The sequence below is a fragment of the Mytilus edulis genome, chromosome 6, assembly GCF_963676685.1.
Source record: "Mytilus edulis chromosome 6, xbMytEdul2.2, whole genome shotgun sequence".
NCBI lineage: Eukaryota > Metazoa > Mollusca > Bivalvia > Mytilida > Mytilidae > Mytilus > Mytilus edulis.
Genome location: NC_092349.1, coordinates 24,218,146 through 24,238,051, shown reverse-complemented (window position 1 = coordinate 24,238,051; position 19,906 = coordinate 24,218,146). Strand labels below are relative to the sequence as shown.

The following is a 19,906-nucleotide window of genomic DNA, read 5'->3' as shown; positions in this document are numbered from 1 at the left end:
GAAGGCCATACGGTTACCTATAGTTGTTAGTTTCTGTGTTATTTTGGTCTCTTGTGTACAGTTGTTTCATTGGCAATCATACCACATCTTCTTTTTTTCTATATTAATTGTCGGCTGCAGATATTTACAGTGAAAGTCCGTTTGTACACATTTTTTAACCTTTTACATTTCTTTTTTATTATTATTATGCGTATGAATTTTTATGAATCTAATAAATGTTTTATACACATTAACTGCAGACTGTATGTAATGATAACTGGAAGAAAAACTAAGTCTATTTATCAGGAAAATACGGACAAATAGATGCAAAATATTAAGAAAATGTCCTTCTAGGTTGCATTTATGTAAATATTGACAATGCAATTTCCCATAGGAACTCCTTTTACCGCTAAAACTGTACCACTTTTACTATGAAGTTTTGAAAAAAATCTTATCCTAGAATTGAAAGTTCATATGCACCACAATTTTTTTCAAAGGTCAAAATATAGGGCTGTGCGGCATATTTTCAACGTTTATATGCCCTGAACTTCTCAGAGTTTAAACTTACACTAATTTTCTTAACTACCCCTACCTCGAATGAAAGGTTACCACATATTTCAATGTAAACAATATGCACGTGTTTATTTACTGGTAACATTCCCAAGTTCTGTCTCTGCGATATGGAACACAGAGAGCATAACTGGGAACCAGTATGCAAACAAAATGAATTTTCTATGAATATTCAATTACTCCCCAAAAGAGGCTTGTTTTGAGAAACAGCTGTATTTACAAAGTGTAACCTATACTAGATACTGGCTTTTGATGATCAACAAGCTTCTGTCCAAGTTTGATAAAAATCCAGGAAAGCTATTAAAATTTTAAATATTTAACAACAAAGTGAATGGTTTTTTTTTTGCTGGCAGATTTATCAGTAAAATTAGGAACAAAATTTTGTTTTTATTACAAAATTTACCTCTGGATCTGATGATCACAAACAAGCTGCTGTCTAAGTTTGGTACACATCCAGAATAGTATAAGAAAGTTATAAAATCTTTAAAAACTTTAACCATAGAGAAAATTTTATATTTCCTTGAAGAAAAAAAGGTTCATTTATAAGTTAAAAACGGAAAAACAGGAATGTTCTTTATGCAAAATTTACTGGTAGATACTATCTTTTTATCATAAACAAGCTCTGTCCAAGTTTGGTATAAATCCAGGATAGTTTAAGAAAGTTATTAAAATTTTCAAAACTTTAACCACAGAGTGACTATTTGTGGACGTCGGCGTTACGACGACGGAATGTAGGATCGCCATGACTCGCTTCTTCGACTAAAGTCGAAGTCTCAACAATAATGGGTAATATTGTTCATAATAGTTATATAATCATTCTTTTATAATTTTTACACTTTCTTCTGAAACGTCGCACGATACTGGTGTCACCTAACGTTACACACATAAAGACGTTAGCCAAAATAAAAACGTTAGAATGCACGTTTTTAAGATGGCCATCTTACTTTAACGGATTTTATGACGGCAATACCTTAAGAACTTTAGATTCACGTTTTTCTTAGATAATATATACTGCACTTTTTATATTAACAAATTAGACATATAAATGTGAATTGAATTCAAACCATTTGTATATTACATTTTAATTACAAAAGCAATCGGTTTTTTTAATACCCTATACGCACTGCAATGCACTCATTTATACACTCAGAATTGCTAGAACTACGGTATATCTAGCATGGTAGTTTCATTGAGTTCTGCACAAATATATACCAGAGAATCAGCGGGAACAATAGCTGTTTTCTTTTTTATTAATTTGTATTAAAGCGGATCGGCCTCTCGATCACAATAAAGTCAAGAAAACACGTCAGTTCCGCAAGGAAAAATCTTGACCCCTCCAAGGAATTGGTAGAGCTTTTACCTACAATATTTAAAGTTTTCTCAACAAGCAACAACAAAAAAAAAAATGTATTCCCGAATCGTCTTTGAAAACCGCAATAATGACATATAGACGTTATGGTTTGTATAATTTGTTACATAAGGTCAAAATCGTATGTGGGGACATTGTATCTGACATTATAGATTTATCTGATATCTCGCATTTGAATTTAATATCAAAATAGAGATAATTGTTTGTACTTTTATCTCATATATTTTTTGTTATGTACAGTCAGGGGCGTTACTTAAACAAGTAACTTTTTTTAGTTACTTATATATGTAATTTTTGTAATTAAAAAATATAAAATTACTCAATAGAGTTATTTTAAATTTCAATAAAAGCAGGGACTAAATGTAGTTTTCATGAATTGTAACATCATTTTTTTATCATAAATTTAAGAATTTGTAAGATTTGAGAGGAGAATAGACATAAACATGATAAAGGGTTACTTTAAAAATAATGACAAAAATGTTACTTGAATAAGTTATTTTGCACATCTTTGAAAGAATTAGTAATAACAATTATTTTAGGAACATATGTAATTGTTTTGGGTTACGTGGGACAAGGAAATAATTTTAGAAATGAAGATTTTATTGATTTTTACTTAATGAAAATAGTCTGCTACACATTCAAAATTACAATATTCTGAAAGAAGAATTTGAAAGCTTTAAAATGATATATAACATTTTAGAATATCAGTTTCAATGTTTATAAATTAATGATATGAATGTGTCTTGTCCGCGATTTCGCCAAGGTAACACCAGTATCGTGCGACGTTTCATCTACAATCTAAAAAGGTATAACGTTTTCACCATTGGAGGTTTTGAGAGGTTGATTAGAAAAGTCAACCAGAATGTTGAGGGAAATTTAAAAATTTATGTCTTCCTTGAGGAAATCTAAGGTATTTTGGAAAAGGTACTTAAAGAAACATGCTCTAAACAGGTCATGGTGGAAGAGACCGAATGATTAAACAACTGAATAATGAAGGATTTTACCTCGTCACAATTACCTCCACATTACGCCACCTAGGTTTAATAAACGTAAAGAATGAAGTCATTGCAGTGATGACGCGTTGTCAATAAAGCTTTTGACAACCGACAAATTTATCCACATACTATCATTCCGATCATTATATACCAGTCGAATTTTATTAGACACGTGTATCTTCTAGCGTTTGAGCATCATTTAATGTACTTTTAATGCATTTGGTCAACTTGAAACTATTGTCTGATAGGTTGTCAGTGGGAATTTTTCGAAAGTTCAAAATTTTTCTGTATAACTGAAAAGTACTACAGAAAACACTGTGAAATTCAATGTCTCTAATATATATCAAATTCAGGACCAAATGTGGAAGCAACCCATCAATCATTGTCGATAGGCCAATGATTTTTATAAGGGAGATGTAAATCCAAATGTAAAGTGACCGGTTCAAATGCAAATGCAAATAAAAAAAAAACGTGCAAAATTTGGTGCACAGTTCCACAATTTGTGATAAAAAATGATTTTAACATACATATCTATCAAGTTTTCAAATTTTTTAAACTCCAGAGATTTCCAAGAGAAGCAATTGCAAATGCTACGGTGTGGAACCCTCCAAAACGAATGATATCACTCTGGATTTCAAAAGGCCTAGACAATTTGATCTGCTGTGCAATAACCTATATTTTTTGGTGAAAGATCTGAAATGAAAACTTCTGGCGGCTTTCATACTCATATCAGCACACCTTTGCATGGTAGTAAAAACAGTAATCATATCGCTTGATTTGGAGTCAACGACGACCGGTGCACATGATGCTATGCTGAGGAGATATACAGTACACATATTTTTAAAGGTGGCAGATCCAAACAGAAATAATTTATTTACCTCCAGTAGTCAAATAAACTTTCGTCTACAAAAGACTCTTCAGTGACGCTCGAATCCAAAAAAGTTATAAAAAGCCAAATAAAGTACGAAATTGAAGAGCATTGAGATCCAAAATTCCTAAAAGTACTGCCAAATACAGCTAAGGTAATCTATGCCTGAGGTAGAAAAGCCTCAAATTGTTCTCAATTCGAATTTCAACAATATGTCTTGAGAAAAGCCTTAAAAATACCCAAGCCATGGTGATTTGCATAGGCATATTCGTGACTTAAACATTTTATAGGTTCCATGCATTCTTTTTGTTTTTCGTATTGTAGACATATATTAAGAGTAGATATAGCCTTTGTCACTATTTTATTATTTTTTTCCATTTTATTTTTTGCGCCATGGTTTTGAGTTGTGCGGTCCGTCTTGCCGTGGTCCGAGTTGTCCATGGGCCGAGATCATTATTTTTGATGATTGGATTATTTTCCTGTGTTATTGATAAGAAAACAATGGCGGCAAAATGTTTATTTAATCACACGAGTCGCGAATTTCCTTAAAACAGCTATCATATTCATGATTATGAACATTATGATGTATCAGGCAACACTATCTTCACTTTTAACACGAGTTCAGTTTATTTTTCTCTTTACGACGGAAATAAAATGGCTTAGAGTTCGGACTCAAAATAGGGTCGGTCGGGTAACCGTAAACAGACATATATATTTTGTTGGCCTTATACTAAAATCTGTAATACGCCTAAAATCAATACATTATATTCAACATGTCGAAAGATGAGGAAGTAAAAATATAATAATTTATGTTGAAACACAGGAAAGCAAGGCTTTTTTTTTTTTTCAAATATTTCTACTCTTTTAATACAATTTTACAAACATTGCACCCTACGACTTTTGTTCAACTGGCCAAAAAATGAAGATCAGATATTCATCTATCACGTGTGAAAAAATCAGCTGTGTTTTAGGTGGGTGCATTACCGTGAAAATTTTGCGTCATTTCCGAAAACGTCACTCGCCTAACTAGGTCCGAGAACACAATTGTCGTCCCTTGATTTTCGTTGTTTACGGTACATAAAATTTGAAGTCCATAATAAAGACCTCACTAAATTTGTATCAAAAGCACTTTAAAATGTCTATTGTACCTGTTCCATTTCACATAATGTCTTTCTTTTCTTCTGTAGGATAGCAAGTGGTTTAAATAAAAGCCTTTTGAGACTAAAATTGCATGCAAGTTTTTCACCAAAAAGGCAAAAATCTTTGTAACAGACCATACTGTCTGCAAGAAAAGTTAACTGCAAGAGTCTTTTTGTGCTCAGATTTATTGTATCATGTCACATGAGTATAGAAATGATAAAAAAAAGACACAATTTTTCATTTCTAATGGCCTCAATATGCATTTTTTAATGTAAATATGTGGCACGGCCTAAATTGACCCTAAATATTTTCCAGTCTAACTTGGCCTAAGACCCTTTTAATCTAATATAATTTGTTTTTTGTAACTTTTCTTTCCATTTAAAGTACATTCAATGCATATGTAAGGATTATTTATAACCAAAAAGCCTCACAAATTTAAAATTGCTGGAAAATATTACATCTTCATGTAAGGCTCCCCTTCATTGAAAAACTCAATTTTTAGGCGCAGGCTCATGTAAATTTGACTTTTGAAAAATTATGCTAAGCCTGATAAATCAAATGAGTACTGTATTAATTTTAGTACATGCTAAATGATATATTAAGGCGTTTAAAAAGTATTATTTTGCAATATTTTAATTTTTGAAGCCCCAAATGTTGATAGTTGATTTTTATCAATTTTAATGTCAAAACTTAACACGCAAAGATGAGTATAGAATTTAACATATTGTCTATAATATGTATCATATTGTTATGAAACTTTGTAAGCAGTGTTATAATTCATTAAGATTTGGTCATACCAAGTTATTTTTTAAGATTGGTCAACTCTTTCTATCCTATTAGGTCCGAGAACACAAATGTCGTCCCTTGATTTTCATTGTTCACAAATATAGTCCCTAGTGTTGACAGTGGGTTACTTGCCATTAATTTTTATACCCCTTCAAAATTTATTTCTCCATGTTTAATGCCTCAAATTGCAAGAAGGGGAGTGAAATTACACTGTGAAAAAATATGGGTTCAGAATTTTAAAGGAAAGTAGTGATTTGGTCCAGCTGAAAAAGGTTTAAAATTAGCACTTCGGGAGCTGTCAAAAGATTTCAAGACGCCCTAAACATAAAATTGTCCATATTTTGAGTTAGCCGATGAAGTTTTCTATAATTTTGATATAATTTGTCCCAAAAGTAGTACAACACACTGTAAAAATTTCATTGAGAAAGTGCAAGTGGGATTTTTTTCAATTTTTATTTATCTTCTAAAAGAAATGCATAACGAAATAATTGTGATCTCGGACTATAAGGGTAGTATTCACAGTCACAGGTAGTATGCAGGCGCTGTTTGAATGTTGCTACAATGAAATGGAATCACAAGTTTTCAAACCGACAAATGACCCTCATTATTAATTTCTATATGTTAGTCAAATTTGAGTCAAATGTATCTGTTGTATTTTTTATCTGCAGTTCGATGGGAAAGATGCGTTCAACATAGTCAGCAGATTTTGAATTATTTAGTTAGTGAGCATCATCTTAATTATGTAAAGGTTGCTCACTCAATCATTTTGACATAACCTTTCGTCCTTTATTTGTGTTATGCATTGTATCGTATTATTATTTGGTACTCAAAGACTTTGGTTTTTATATGCAAACATATTGAGAACTTGTATGTACAGCAAAACTGGGAATCTCATATATACATCTGCGTATTTTTGTAATACAGGACACATCATCAAATTCAATTGCCTTTTAAATTCTAAAAGTAGGGATCATATTCATCTGGGAAGTGCCGATATAAATGCAACTTTAGGGCATACGATATAGTAGCAAGGGCAGATAATAACGTTATATAAACTGTTCGTGTTGTTGTTGCGACGTTTTTAGTCAATAGCGACTAGTTAACATGTCTGGTCAGTGGCAGACCTGTCCAGATGTTCGGTTAAAAGCAGACCGGTCCACAGGTCTGTTCTAGCAGACCTGCCCACTTGCATCTACATCATAAAATACTAAAATTCTACTACTGAATATTGAAAATGAGGTCAATATCAGATAACACCTACCAGCTATACATGTACACCATACAATCATTCCATACACCAAAAACAGTAGACCTATTGCATACTGTATAAGACAAGCAGACTAAAACACAAACAATAAACTTAAATCACTAAACCATAAAAATATTCCAAGTTCAGATGACACCTGCCAGTTGGACATGTTCACCTTACTTTCCGTCCAAACACCGAATACTGTAAATTCAGAAATTATTGCGAGGTTTTTATTATTGCGAATAATGCGACTGAGTTGTAAAAGCAATCATTAAAACTCGCATTATGTAATATTTTAACTGAATTAAACATGACTTTTCTGAAAATCGTAAAAATTAAAATCGCATTCAAGTGTAAAATGACAAAATCGCAATAATAAATGCACGCAATAATATCTGAATTTACAGTATATAAGACCTATTGCTTATAGTATCTGGTATTGTCAAGAATGTCAATAACGGTCGGGGTCAAAACTATTATCCAATCAGGCCCAACAGAAGAAAAGGTTTGACATTGTCTTTAACCATCCTGCTGCCGGAGAGACACATTTGTCCACTAAGACTGTGCCGTAGAGACACATATGCCGTTGTTATAATGTATGCAAGCTTCTCCTCATTAATGTACAATTTTCAAAAACAAAAAGACCAAAGATTAAACAGTGTTATATATTGTTCTTCAGTGGGTCCCTAATGTACATGTAACAGTCATTATGGCGTGACGTCATATGTCGAATGATGTCATAATTGGACATCAGACGTCACGAAAGTCGGGCTTTCGTATTGTTTGGCACACGAAATTCAACCTTGAAAAACACTTGGCAGCAGGAGGGTTAAACTTTCATTGATAACAGTCGGGAAATTAGAGAGTATTTGATAACACAAAGAAGAAACCAAAAATCCTTAACCTCAAAACTAAAAATCAAGGGAGTTTATTTTGAAAAGAAACAAAAATGAAAAATACGATTAAGTATAATATGTATTTATATGTGCAACCTAGCCACATATTCATTGATGAAATAATTTACCTCTTGTATGTGGAGAAGTTTCGGGTTTTGCTTTCGTAAATTCCTCTTCTTCTCTTCTCTTTTTCTCTTCTTCTTGCTTAGCTTGTTCTTGCTTCTTTCGGTTAAACTTTTTGAAACAAATAATAAAACAAAAATCTAATGAATGCAAAACCAGTAGAAAACCACAATAATCTTTACATGAACATCGTGTTATATTCCTACAATATGTAAAAAAAAACCGCGTTTAAAGTTAAAAAGGCATTTGCGAATAAGTCATCAAGACCTTTTCAATAATGATCCTTCTTAAGAGAACATAGGAACTGATACATTGTCATATGCAATTACATCAGTCTACATACATGTAGTATAAACGTTTACACATGGGTCATCCTAATGAAAGATATCAGTGAGCTGTATTTTCGTGCAAAGTCTTTTGCCATTTTTTTTTCACGTGCAGCCGTGAAAAAGGTTCGTTTTTCGCCGTGATTCGTGAAATCAGTAAAAAGATCAAGGTGCAAGAAATTTTGAATTGTTCGTTCATCGTGAAATGCCAATCATATAAACTGTTAACAAGCATTCTTAAGGCATTGCATACGTTACGGAACATCTATATCTGTATGAACGGTGAACAAGTTTACAATTGCACGGTGAAGGTTCAATTAGTAAAATTAAAAGTTAGTTGGAAAAGATATTGGCGTAGTAGTAATGCATATTTTTCTAATCAAAACTTGAACATGATAATAATGTTATCAACTCTAAACATAACCAATATCATAGATCAGGGTTTTATGTTTAGACACCGGCAAAGATACCAGAGGGACATTCAAAATCATAACTTTGGCAAAACTATGAGGAGTTTTTGGCTCTCAATGCCCTTTATACTTTGTACTTTATTTGGCCTTTGTAACATTTTTATTGGTTCGTCACTAATTAGTCTAAGGCTCGCCTCGATATAGCCTTGTTGTGCTAATGCGGCGTAAAGCAACCAAAAATCAATCAATCTAATTAGTCTTTTGTAGAAGAAACGCCAGTCTGAATCAAGTATACAATTCTAATCCTTGTATCTATGATTAGTTTATTCTCAATGACGCATCGCATTGTGGAGGATGCCATATAATTGTCGGGTATCATCAAGGTTTTAGATAAAAGTTCATAATGATTACATTGAGTGGTAAGCATTTACTGGATTGTAAAACGAGAAAATGTACAAGATACTTGACGTGCAGACTTTTTATAGGTTTTTTTCTTGGCAAATATTGACCATTTTGTTCATTCCAGTAGAGAGTATGTCGGTACCGGCATGAAATACAAAGGTTTGGAAATTATTTAAATTAACAAATGTATTTCCCTTATGCAAAGCTCTAATGTCTTGCCCAGATTTGGCTTTACTGTTTTTTTTTTGGTTTATAGCTTTTCATCCTTTAAATAAACTTTGAATTTTTGAATATGTTGGCCTGAAGCATCATGGAAGAGAAATTGATTGTCGAAATGCGCATCTGGTGCCAAAAAAAGGGATACTGTTTAAGTCATTGAGATACATAAAAGATACATTAGTTCAATTGAGAAAAATATATTAACAATTAATCTATACTTACGCCATGTATTAACCATGTATTCACAACGCCTTCCTTTCCATGGGTCTCGTTATGTTCTTCGCACATGTATTCATCGCTTTTATTGAAGTCTTCAAAGCAGATTCTATCGTCAGGTTTTGAGAAATCTGCAGAACTGCACTTTGCCTTTATATGGTAAGATATATTTTGGCCTATTGTTCCCCTTATGTTTTCAATCTTATCACACAGCTCGTTTAAAACCCTTTCATACATGTCGTCGTCGTCATTACTCCATTTCCAAATTTGTAGAGATATGGCATTTCGTGAAAAACAGATAATGAGTTTACTTTTCTTATCTTCTAGATAAAACACTGCCTTTCCTCTATATACAGCAGGGTGTCTCGTGGTCTTATCTATGCATACGGTATAGTGTCGTAAGTAATAGAACAAAATGTGATTGAAATAGGCAAGGGGGAGAAATTCAAATTCCAGAACTAACCATGGTGTTGTTGTAACTTTACCATTTTCTTGTATAAACATATTCCTAATTGATGTGAATGAACGCGAGTTTTCAATCATACATGGCAAATAGTAGGAAAGTGACTTGTGATGTTTATTGTTGTCAGTATCTCGGCATTCAGGCTGCACTATTATGTCAAATTTTTCCATTACATTAAGTAGATGGCGTTTATGTTTTTGAAATTGTAAGATAGGCTCCTTTTGAAATAATAAATTAATCGATGTATCTGTTAATTCCCCTGTGGATTTCAACGCTTGCAAAGCAGTCTCACTTAATACATTTGTTCTCTTTTCGGGACTACAATCATCTACAAGGCATCTGAAACATTGGACTAACCAAAATGGCTGTAAAATGATATATTCTTGAAATTCGTCAAAAAAAATTATATTTCCAATTTTATGCTGGTATTTTAGGAAAAGAAGGAGGTCGTCTTCTTCTATCAAATTTATCTGTGCTAATTTCAGGATATTTCCCCATTCATAAACATTTATACCTGAACCTCTTAAAACAGATAGTGCATTTTCTAAGTAAATCCATTTTGATGGCAGTGTTTCATCAAAATAATTCATTTCTTTTGCTATTTCTGAAATATAACTTCTGAGTTTTTTAATCTCTTTATTTCCCTTTGTTTCGTTCGACACAAAGAAGATGTTGCCTCTTTTATGATTAACCTTTCGTTGTTTTAAAAACATTTTTTCAAATTGGTTTTTATAACTCTCGATTCTTTTTCTTAAATTTCCAACCTGAAAAAAACAAACATAATAATTACAATCACGCTAGAAATGTCTGCATATAAAGGGCACTCAATTAGAAAATGTTTTTCAGTTTCTTCATGTCCGAGATCGCAATATATACAAAGTCTATCTTCAATTGGAACTTGCGGTCTGGAGTAGCGATCTGTCTCCAAGGCAAGATTTAACGAGCCGGCTCGAAACATAGCCATATATCTCCTTTGATTAAGTGGAATGTTCATTTTTACATATGACTCAACGTTTACTGTTGGTTTGTATAGTCTGTATGTACGCAGTTTGTTTCCGTTTAATTTACCACGGTTGTTGAAAATGTATTCACACCATTGATGATCGATTGTCCAATTGTTCTAGCTTTTCATTAATTATTTTCATAACGTATTTTGTGGATAAAGATGTGTCCCTTATAAGTCCACATACATCAAGTTAAGTCACAAGTTTGTTGACCTCGAATGTCCAACCTTTTCGTCGTCGCGCCGCCAAACGCCAAACTTTACTTGGGAGTCGATTGTTTTCAAGTCTGTTTAGTTTGCACCATAGCCGAAAACACGATGTCTGCAGTTTAATTTTGCATGATGTCCAACCCATGTCACCTCTTGTAGATAGATTTGAATTGTGATTTCCAACATACAGAAAGAATTTACATGCTCGAGTTTGAACGGATGAGATGCAACTATAGTCCTTATATCCCCATACACCACTTCCATATAGAAGAACTGGTTGTATAACTTAGTAAATACAGAATGGGTCATACCTCCAGCTGTTATTACTTTTCCACATAATGCACCAAGAGCACGGCTAGCGGCTTTAGATAGTTCTTTTGCAAGTGTTCATCAAACCATACACCAATTTGATATTTGTATAAGTCGGTCAAAAGTAAAGTATGTCCACCACATGTAAACGTACTTTGCGAAATGTCCTTTGAAGGTGGTCGGAAGTGAACTATCTTCGTCTTATTATCGTTTATCGACAATTTCCAAGCTTCACACCATTCTGTTACAATATCAAGCATGTTCTGTACACAAGGTTTATTCGGCGCAATTAATACGATGTCATCTTCGTACAGCAATATATTCATCTGGCAGTCGTCTATTGGTACTCCATTTAAGGCGTTAATACGTTCCGCAAGGTCGTTCATGTATATCGAAAATAAAGATGGTGACAACACACATTCCTGTTTTACCCAACTCGTGACATCAAACCATGGAGTCAGATCGTCATTCAAACGAACGGTACATTCGATGTTATCATAAAGGAATTGAACAGCACTAAAAAACTTTCCCCGTATTTCAATTTTTCGTAACTTATACCATAATAATGTTCGATTTACTGTGTGGAATGCTTTTTTAATATCAATGAAGCATGCAAAAGTTGATTTCCGAGCAATTTTCCTGTCTTTTAAAGTCTGGTAGAGTATAAATGTGTTTTTCGCAGATTCGACCTTTCCAAAAACCGTTTTGCTCTTCACATACAAAGTTGTTGTTTTATAACCATTTTGTAAGCCGTGCATTCAGAATGATGCAATAAATTTTACACGGAACCGATACCAATGTTATTCTTCTATAGTTCAATTGATTCCTGTCATCATTTGAATTTGGTTTAAATATAGGGTTAATGATGCTTCTATTCCACTCCGATTGTACTATTCCTAGATCGAAACATCCACTGATAATAATGTACAGCAATTCTGCTGCTGAATCGTTTTTCAGAACCTCGGCCAGATTATCGTCTATTCCCGTGTTCTTTCTATTTTTGCACTTATGATCGCAAGGGTAACTTCCTCTCGAGTTATTGAATCGTTTAATGCAGAAATATCACGTTGTTAAGGCACATTTCCCTGTTCATCAGGAATTGCAAAGTTAGTATCCTCGGTGAATAAGTTTTTGAAATCATCTCTCCAACGATTTAACACATTATTTTTATTTGTATCAATAGTTCCATCTTCGTTTACAACCGCTGATGGTATACACTTAAACGTTGTGCACGATGTTCCTACAACACGACGTTACACTAAAAATGCGGCGTCAAAGAGGGTTTTTGACTTTGATTAATTTTTGCAAGTTTTATTCGGTTTTTTATATGTTGTTGGTTAATTCTGGTTCTGTTCTTTTTGTGATATCATTTTATCATAAATTACTTCAAGTTGTGGAAATCGATTTAATAATGTTTACCTTTTAAGTTATTTCACCTAAAAATGCAGTGCTTACTGTCGCAAGTAATGTAGAAAGGAAAAATTGGACGGAAGTACATGTATACGGTTTCCATAAATAATGTGCAAAACTTTTATCATAGGATGTTAACTTTCATGGTGCATATAATCTGTTATTGTAAAATTTCTATATTTTAATTCAACCCCAATACAAATATATCTGACACTCTGCAAGTAAATCGAAACATTTTTAACCTTGATTAATTTGAATAGAATTGTATTTTTCTTGGCACATAATTTGTCGAAATACACCCCTTCAATTTCTTGAATCTTGGCTTGAGAATTATTTTCCAAGTCTTCTAAAGTTGCTTGCTTAAATTGTTTAACTTCTGATATACATTTTAAAATAAAGTAATCTACTCTTGAATTGTTCGTAAAAACGGCTAATATAATCCCGGGTTTTATTAATTCAATGAAACGGTTTTCGTCGCTGTTTTGGATTTGTCTTTCAATTTACTGTACCTCAATTTCATGCACAAGTTAATATTGACGAAAAGTTCCGGCTTCGCTAGTACATGTAGTAAAGGAATAATTAACTTTCAGTTATAACATGAATAGCAGGACAAATTGCAAGGTAAAACATTCCGTGGACTTGTATTAAGTCTTTTAATATAATTGGTGAATGCACCTTACTGAAGAGACTACTTTAAAAGATCTATTTCAAAGTCCTTCCGCAACATAAATTAAAATTCGCATTTTACATTTAGAAGATTGTCTTGGTGTTTCCAATTTGTCTTTGCAAAAGTTGAACGAAGTTCATGTAATGCGATTTAATTTCCCTTTTCACGATTCTTTTAAATAAATCGATAAAAGCTATAAACGAGCAATAAAAATTGCAAAATTTAACCTGTGTCGAATCTATGTCCCGGTCGGAGTCTATACATGTAGCAACATGCACTATTCTTTTTTTTCGGCAGCCATCAACATCTTTTTCCAAATTTCACCAAACGATTTGTTTTAATTACCATGAACATTTAATTGAAACTTTAGGACATGTAACGTCGGAAATTAGCGTTTTTCGGATTTTTCGACGTTTTTCGACGTTTGGACAAAATGGCTACCGTTTTGTAATGTGTTGAAAAAATTTATTCCTTAAAGACTCAAATATGTAGTTAATAAGAAAAGAATTTTGGCATTTTGTACTCTTCGTGTATCTAACTTTTGTTTTGATCAATTAAAAATAACTTATTGAAATATCAGTTAAAAAATACGCGTTAACTGCTTTGAAAAATGAAATATCAACTTGGACAAAATGGCTACCGCTTGAAAAACGACTGTGTAGAGAAGATTTTATAAAATCTGCAATATTTGTACTTTTGGTAGATGTTGTTATTGTCTTACTCTTTTTATTCGTTTTCCGCTATATCTACTTATAAAATTCACTTTCAGTCGTTAAGTTACCGAAAAACGTCGTCGGACATTTTTCTTATTCAAGCTTAATATGCGGCCACCGAGTCAAATGAAATTTGGCAAAATAACGACTTTAACGCCACAAAGAACCGACACATACCGTTGTTCCTGCCAAGTTTCCGGAAGATCAAAGAATAAGAAATATGATCACTATACATAAGAGTCAAAAAAGTTTTTCATAAATGTAACGTTGGACATCCGTTTTTGTCAAATAGCTTTGTTATTTTAATCCTCAAATATACTAGATATTACTTAGTATATGATCAACAGCTACAAAAACATAATTTAAAACATATATTGAATTTGTTTTATAGTGGTTCGTGTTTGCTAACATTTTTATTTTGTTTTGCGGAGGAAATTTCGAAGATTGTGTTACAAATCCTAGGGGTTGTAGGAACAGCGTGCGTAACGTTTTAGTTCTTTCGTTTTGAAAGCCAATTTTACCGATAGAACGCAAAAAGTCCCTCTGATTTGATGCCTAGAGTTTATATTCCATTTCCTGTCTTTTGTTTGATTGATATTCACGTTTACACTTTCTGTTTAAACGGTCAAACGTTTACGTTCTGTATAGAATTGTTCTTTCAATGTGTGCTTCCATGAGTTAGAAATACTACTTTTCAGCCAGCTTTTCTCCGCTGCACAAACTTTTCCCAATTGACAGTTCAAAGTGTCATTCCAGTACGGCTTGTACAATGATTTCTTTCTTTTACTATATCCGTTTGACACGGGAATTTTATTTTCCATCTCCTTATAGTTAGTGTCGTAAATGCATCATACGCATGTTGAATATTCCCCGAAATACGAATCGAGTTTTTGATTTGTTGTATTGTTGAATTCACTACATCGAGAATTTTTATTTTTACTTAAAAAATCATTAGGCATTAAATTTTGTTTGTATCATTTTCGTTTATCGGTACTATCATGAGCGGAATTTGAGGTTTGTTCAAATTTTCGGTTGTCTTATATCGCAACACAACAACGAGTGATCCGAAATCCTGTCTGGTACATATTTCCAATCGCGCTTATTATCTTTGACGTCGGGATACTTTCAAAATCTTAAATATTGTCTATATCTCCATATGGTACACACCTATAGTCTACAACCAATTTCCCCGTAGGAGATATATATGTAAATTGAAGGTCATCAAATCGTCCATTCAACAATGATATATTGGTATCGCACAGAAAGTTAATAAAATATCTCCAGAGTGATTTGCGTTAAAATCTACTACGGTGCGAGGTTTTACATTATCTACACCTTCTATATAGTCCACGTTTCTACCAACACGCGAGTTAAATTATCCGCAAATCACAACATTTACTTTATATTGATAACTATATACTCCCTCCAATAGATTTTTAAAAAATAGATCTGGTTCAATTACTCGACTTGAGCCTGCAGGCGGCAAATAACAAACGGCAACATATTCGCAGAAATCTGTATCAATCGCGTTTAACTTAATACAAAATATGCCTTCAAAATCTGAGTTTTTAATTTCACAAGAGTAGGAGTCTACTATTTCCTTTTTTTACCAAAACTCCAACACCGCCTGATCCTCTTACCGCATTCTTGTGAATTTGTTTCCTACTATTTCCGTAAAATTTATAACCGGCCACCTCCAATATATATATATTATACATAATTTCACTCAAAATGATTATTCATATATTTTTCTTGTGGTTGCTAAAACATTAGTATTAATTATCCATCATATTCTTCTATTGAACTCATTAAGAAAAATTAAGAAAAAATTGACATTTTTTTTTTTTTTTTTATCTGATATATAATAGGTTTTGTAAATTGAAAAAACGAACAAGTGTTTAAAAAATAGTTAGTGTCAAAATTTTCTTCATTGGGAATGTTATAACCAAATACCAAAATATCTTATTTTTCTCCTAAAAGTTGTTTTACTCTTCTTTAAAACTTCATTTATTTTATCCAAAAAAGTTTTAAATACTGACAAAGTATAAAGAAGTGTTCATAATCTTCTTCTTGTGTACAAAAGTTGCATAAACTATTGTTTACAATTTTCCACCTGAATAAAAGTTTCTTTGTAGATGGAATAATTATGTTGTAGTACTTTCCATCTACATGTAAACATATTAAGTTTATTTTCTTTTAAATATCCGAATGAAAATTTATATGAATCGTTTTGATATAACGCAGAATCTATATTAAGTATACGCAACCATTTGTGTAGTCCAATTGCTGGTTCAATTTTTGTATTTATCAAAGACTTATATAACATATCAATTGATAGTGATTCTAATTTTATAGGTATACCTTTCCATATAAATTGGTTTCTTTTTATATTAAGAGTACTTTATTCAGAATTTTCCGATTTTAAGATTGCTGCCCAGTCTTTTGGTAATGACTTCTTTACCAAATTAATTTCAGCAATCCAGTTTTGATGTGATTTTTATCTTATTTAAAATGATGTCTTGAGAAATGCAGCCATTTTTTTTTATTTACATGTTTAATATCATTTACTTATACATTCTCGGATTTCAAATGTTTAGCTTTGAGCGTTTCTGATGACGGTAAATCCAGACCTCCTCCAGGTAATGTCCAACATGTGAGGTATTTAAAAAAAATCTTGAATGTTTTAAAGGCTTTCTTCTGACTTATTCCCACTGTTTGTTTGAAAACCTAACCAGTTTGACCAACAATTATAAAAATAATTGTGTCATTTTTTAACGGGAGACGGATTTATATATGTTTTTCTTGTTTCCGAATCCCAGTATTGTATAATTATATTTCGTGCACTTTTTAAAAATAAAAATATTGTTTAAACTAAATAACTTCTCATATCTACCATATCTAATCCCCCCTTTTCATATGGACCAATAATTGAATTTCTTTTTACTTTATCTGCTTTATTATCCCATAAAAATTTAAAACAACTTTTTTCAATGTCTTTCAAATATTTCTCTGGAACTTTACAGGCAGTTTTAACAAAAGTGAAAAAATGCAGAAATATTGTTTAAATTATTAAAATTAAAAATATTTCCAAACAAAGTATGATTTCTTTTCTGCCAAGAACAAAATAGTGTTTTCATCTTTTCAATTTTATTTTCCCAATTTAATTTTTAATATTCCTCTCTACAATGCCCAAAGTAAATGCCTAGATTTTTTAACTGGCCCATAACTCCTCAATTTTGTCTTTACATGATTTGAACTTTCCAACCCATAACCCCTCTGTTATATTTTTGTTTTATTATATACTTAGTAGTAAATATAGATAAATTGTATGTGTAATACAGTCAATGGCAAGCGTGCTGTATCAGCCACCCGTGATGATATCGATATCAGCACGGTTTCAAAAGCTTTATCACACCTTTAATCTGTATGACGTCACGTCATCGATTGCAGTCACTGTTGCAAAGGCTTTATCAAAACTCTTATCTGTATGACGTCATGTCAAACTTATAATCTGTATGACGTCATTTCAAACCTCCTTATCTGTATGACGTCATGTCACATAAAAACATCTACTTGAGATATATGTATATAATAAAGTGTATATGATATGGCTTTTTCAATATCACACACCGTATCAACCCTCAACCCATGTATATAATCCCTCGAGCAGAGCTCTTGGGATTATATTGGTGTCTCGGGTTGATACGGATGCGATATTGAAAAGGCCATATGATATTCTCTATTTATTTCAACCCTGAATAAGAAACAAATATTTCAATTTCGTTCATAGATAATTGAACGTCATATTTAGAACAACAAAATAAGGTAGTATCTGGTGGAGATTTATTTCCCCGATGGTATCACCAGCTCAGTAGTCAGCACTTTTGTGCTGACATGAATTATCATTGATATGGTTATTTTTATAAATTAACTGTTTACAAAATTTGAAATAATAAGGCTTTTCTACCCCAGGCATAGATTATCTTAGCTGTATTTGGCAAAACTTTTAGGAATTTGGTTCTCAATGCTCTTCAACTTCGTACTGTATTTGCCCTGTTTAACATTTTTTGTTTCGAGCGTCACTGATGAGTCTTTTGTAGACGAAACGCGCGTCTGTTGTATATACAGAATTTAGTCCTTGTATCAATGATGAGTTTATCTGCTAACTGCGAAATTTTTATACTATGATTTTTGCAATCTAATTTGATTTCGATACCTTTAAAGTCGGTATTGTTTCTTAACTTGACGCCATGATTTCCAACGAGAAAACACATAATATTGCCGATAAAAGACATTCTTAGCGTATACCCTTGGTGTTTTTAAAGACATCATATATATCCAAACATTATGTATAACACATGTTTGAATATCGCTATATAAAGGCTTAAACCATCTCATAAAAGAATCCAATAGGATTTAAAACTGAAAACATAAATTTCATTCTACAGAGTCAAACGCTTTAGAAAAATCAACAAAGACTATGCCCCCTCAATTTTATATAAATCAGTGAAATCAATAATATCTTGTATCTGTCTAAGATTAAAACCAATAAATGTATTTCTAACATATCCAGTGTGGTCTTCTTAAATAAGTTTTGGTAATATTTTTGTCAATCGTTGTGCTGGAGCGTACGATAGAAGTTTCATGTCAATATTTAAAAGAGAAATAGGACGTACTTATTTTATGACAATGGATCGCCTTTTTTTATATATAATAATAGCGTTAAAACACTTGTACGCCTCGAATATGTAAGTGTTTGTTCTTTTACAATAATTATAATATTTACTACTATGTACTTTAATTTGCTCCAATTTTTTCTATAAATTTCGACTGTTAAACTGTCGAATCCAGGAGATTTGTTAAGTTTCATTTTATAAATAGCATTTGATCATTCTTCTACTGTAATATCCCCATCGCATACAGACTTGTCATTTTCATTCATTAATTTCTCTAGTTTTGTATCAAATATATATTTCATTTGATTTTTAATCAGGGCTTTGCGCCGAATTTCATTTTTTAGTACTCTTTAATACTACATAGTACACGGTGGGTAATTAATCCTGCGAGAGAACGTTCTGTGCTGGTGATTCGTATCTGACGGGTGCTGGTGGGTCCTTATTCTGTGCTGGTGGGTTTGTTAAAATTGTATCATTCTCTGATACGTAATAAGTAATACCATGAAAAGAATATTACATCATATTTTTATTGTAAAGTCGTGCAAGTTCGCAAAACGAAATTGTCCTGACGATGTGCTGGTGATAAGAAAAAGTGTCCTGATACTGTGCTGGTGGGTCCTGGTTCTATGCCTTTATACTTTAGTTAAAAGTGGCAAATATTGAAGATCATTGATTCTTAACTGTAAATGACTAATTACATGTAGTTGTTATCTGTTTTCTTAAATATGACATTGTTGTGAAACTGTTTACTGTTATTAAGAAAGAAATACCCTTAATTTTTTATTTTACTGTTTTCTCATTTAAGATTGTTTAAATGCTGTTTTCAATATTTAAAATTAAAAGAAGTATGGAAGAGGAGTGAACGATGTCTCCTTCTTTTCTAAATATAAGTTTATTTCATGAATAA

General features: G+C 32.2%; 1 protein-coding gene across 1 annotated transcript in view; it reads right to left on the bottom strand.

Moving 5' to 3' along the window:
• Positions 1-10,649, bottom strand: part of LOC139527381 (uncharacterized) — an 81,684-nt gene extending 71,035 nt beyond the window's left edge. Inside the window, exons 1-2 of the mRNA XM_071322794.1 lie at positions 9,555-10,649; positions 7,981-8,086 (exon numbers count right to left, since the gene is read on the bottom strand). Of these exons, the coding sequence (XP_071178895.1) occupies positions 7,981-8,086; positions 9,555-10,601 (1,153 nt within the window). The 5' untranslated portion in view covers positions 10,602-10,649. The remainder of the gene's footprint in view (positions 1-7,980; positions 8,087-9,554) is intronic.
• Between the last annotated feature and the right edge of the window lie 9,257 nt (positions 10,650-19,906).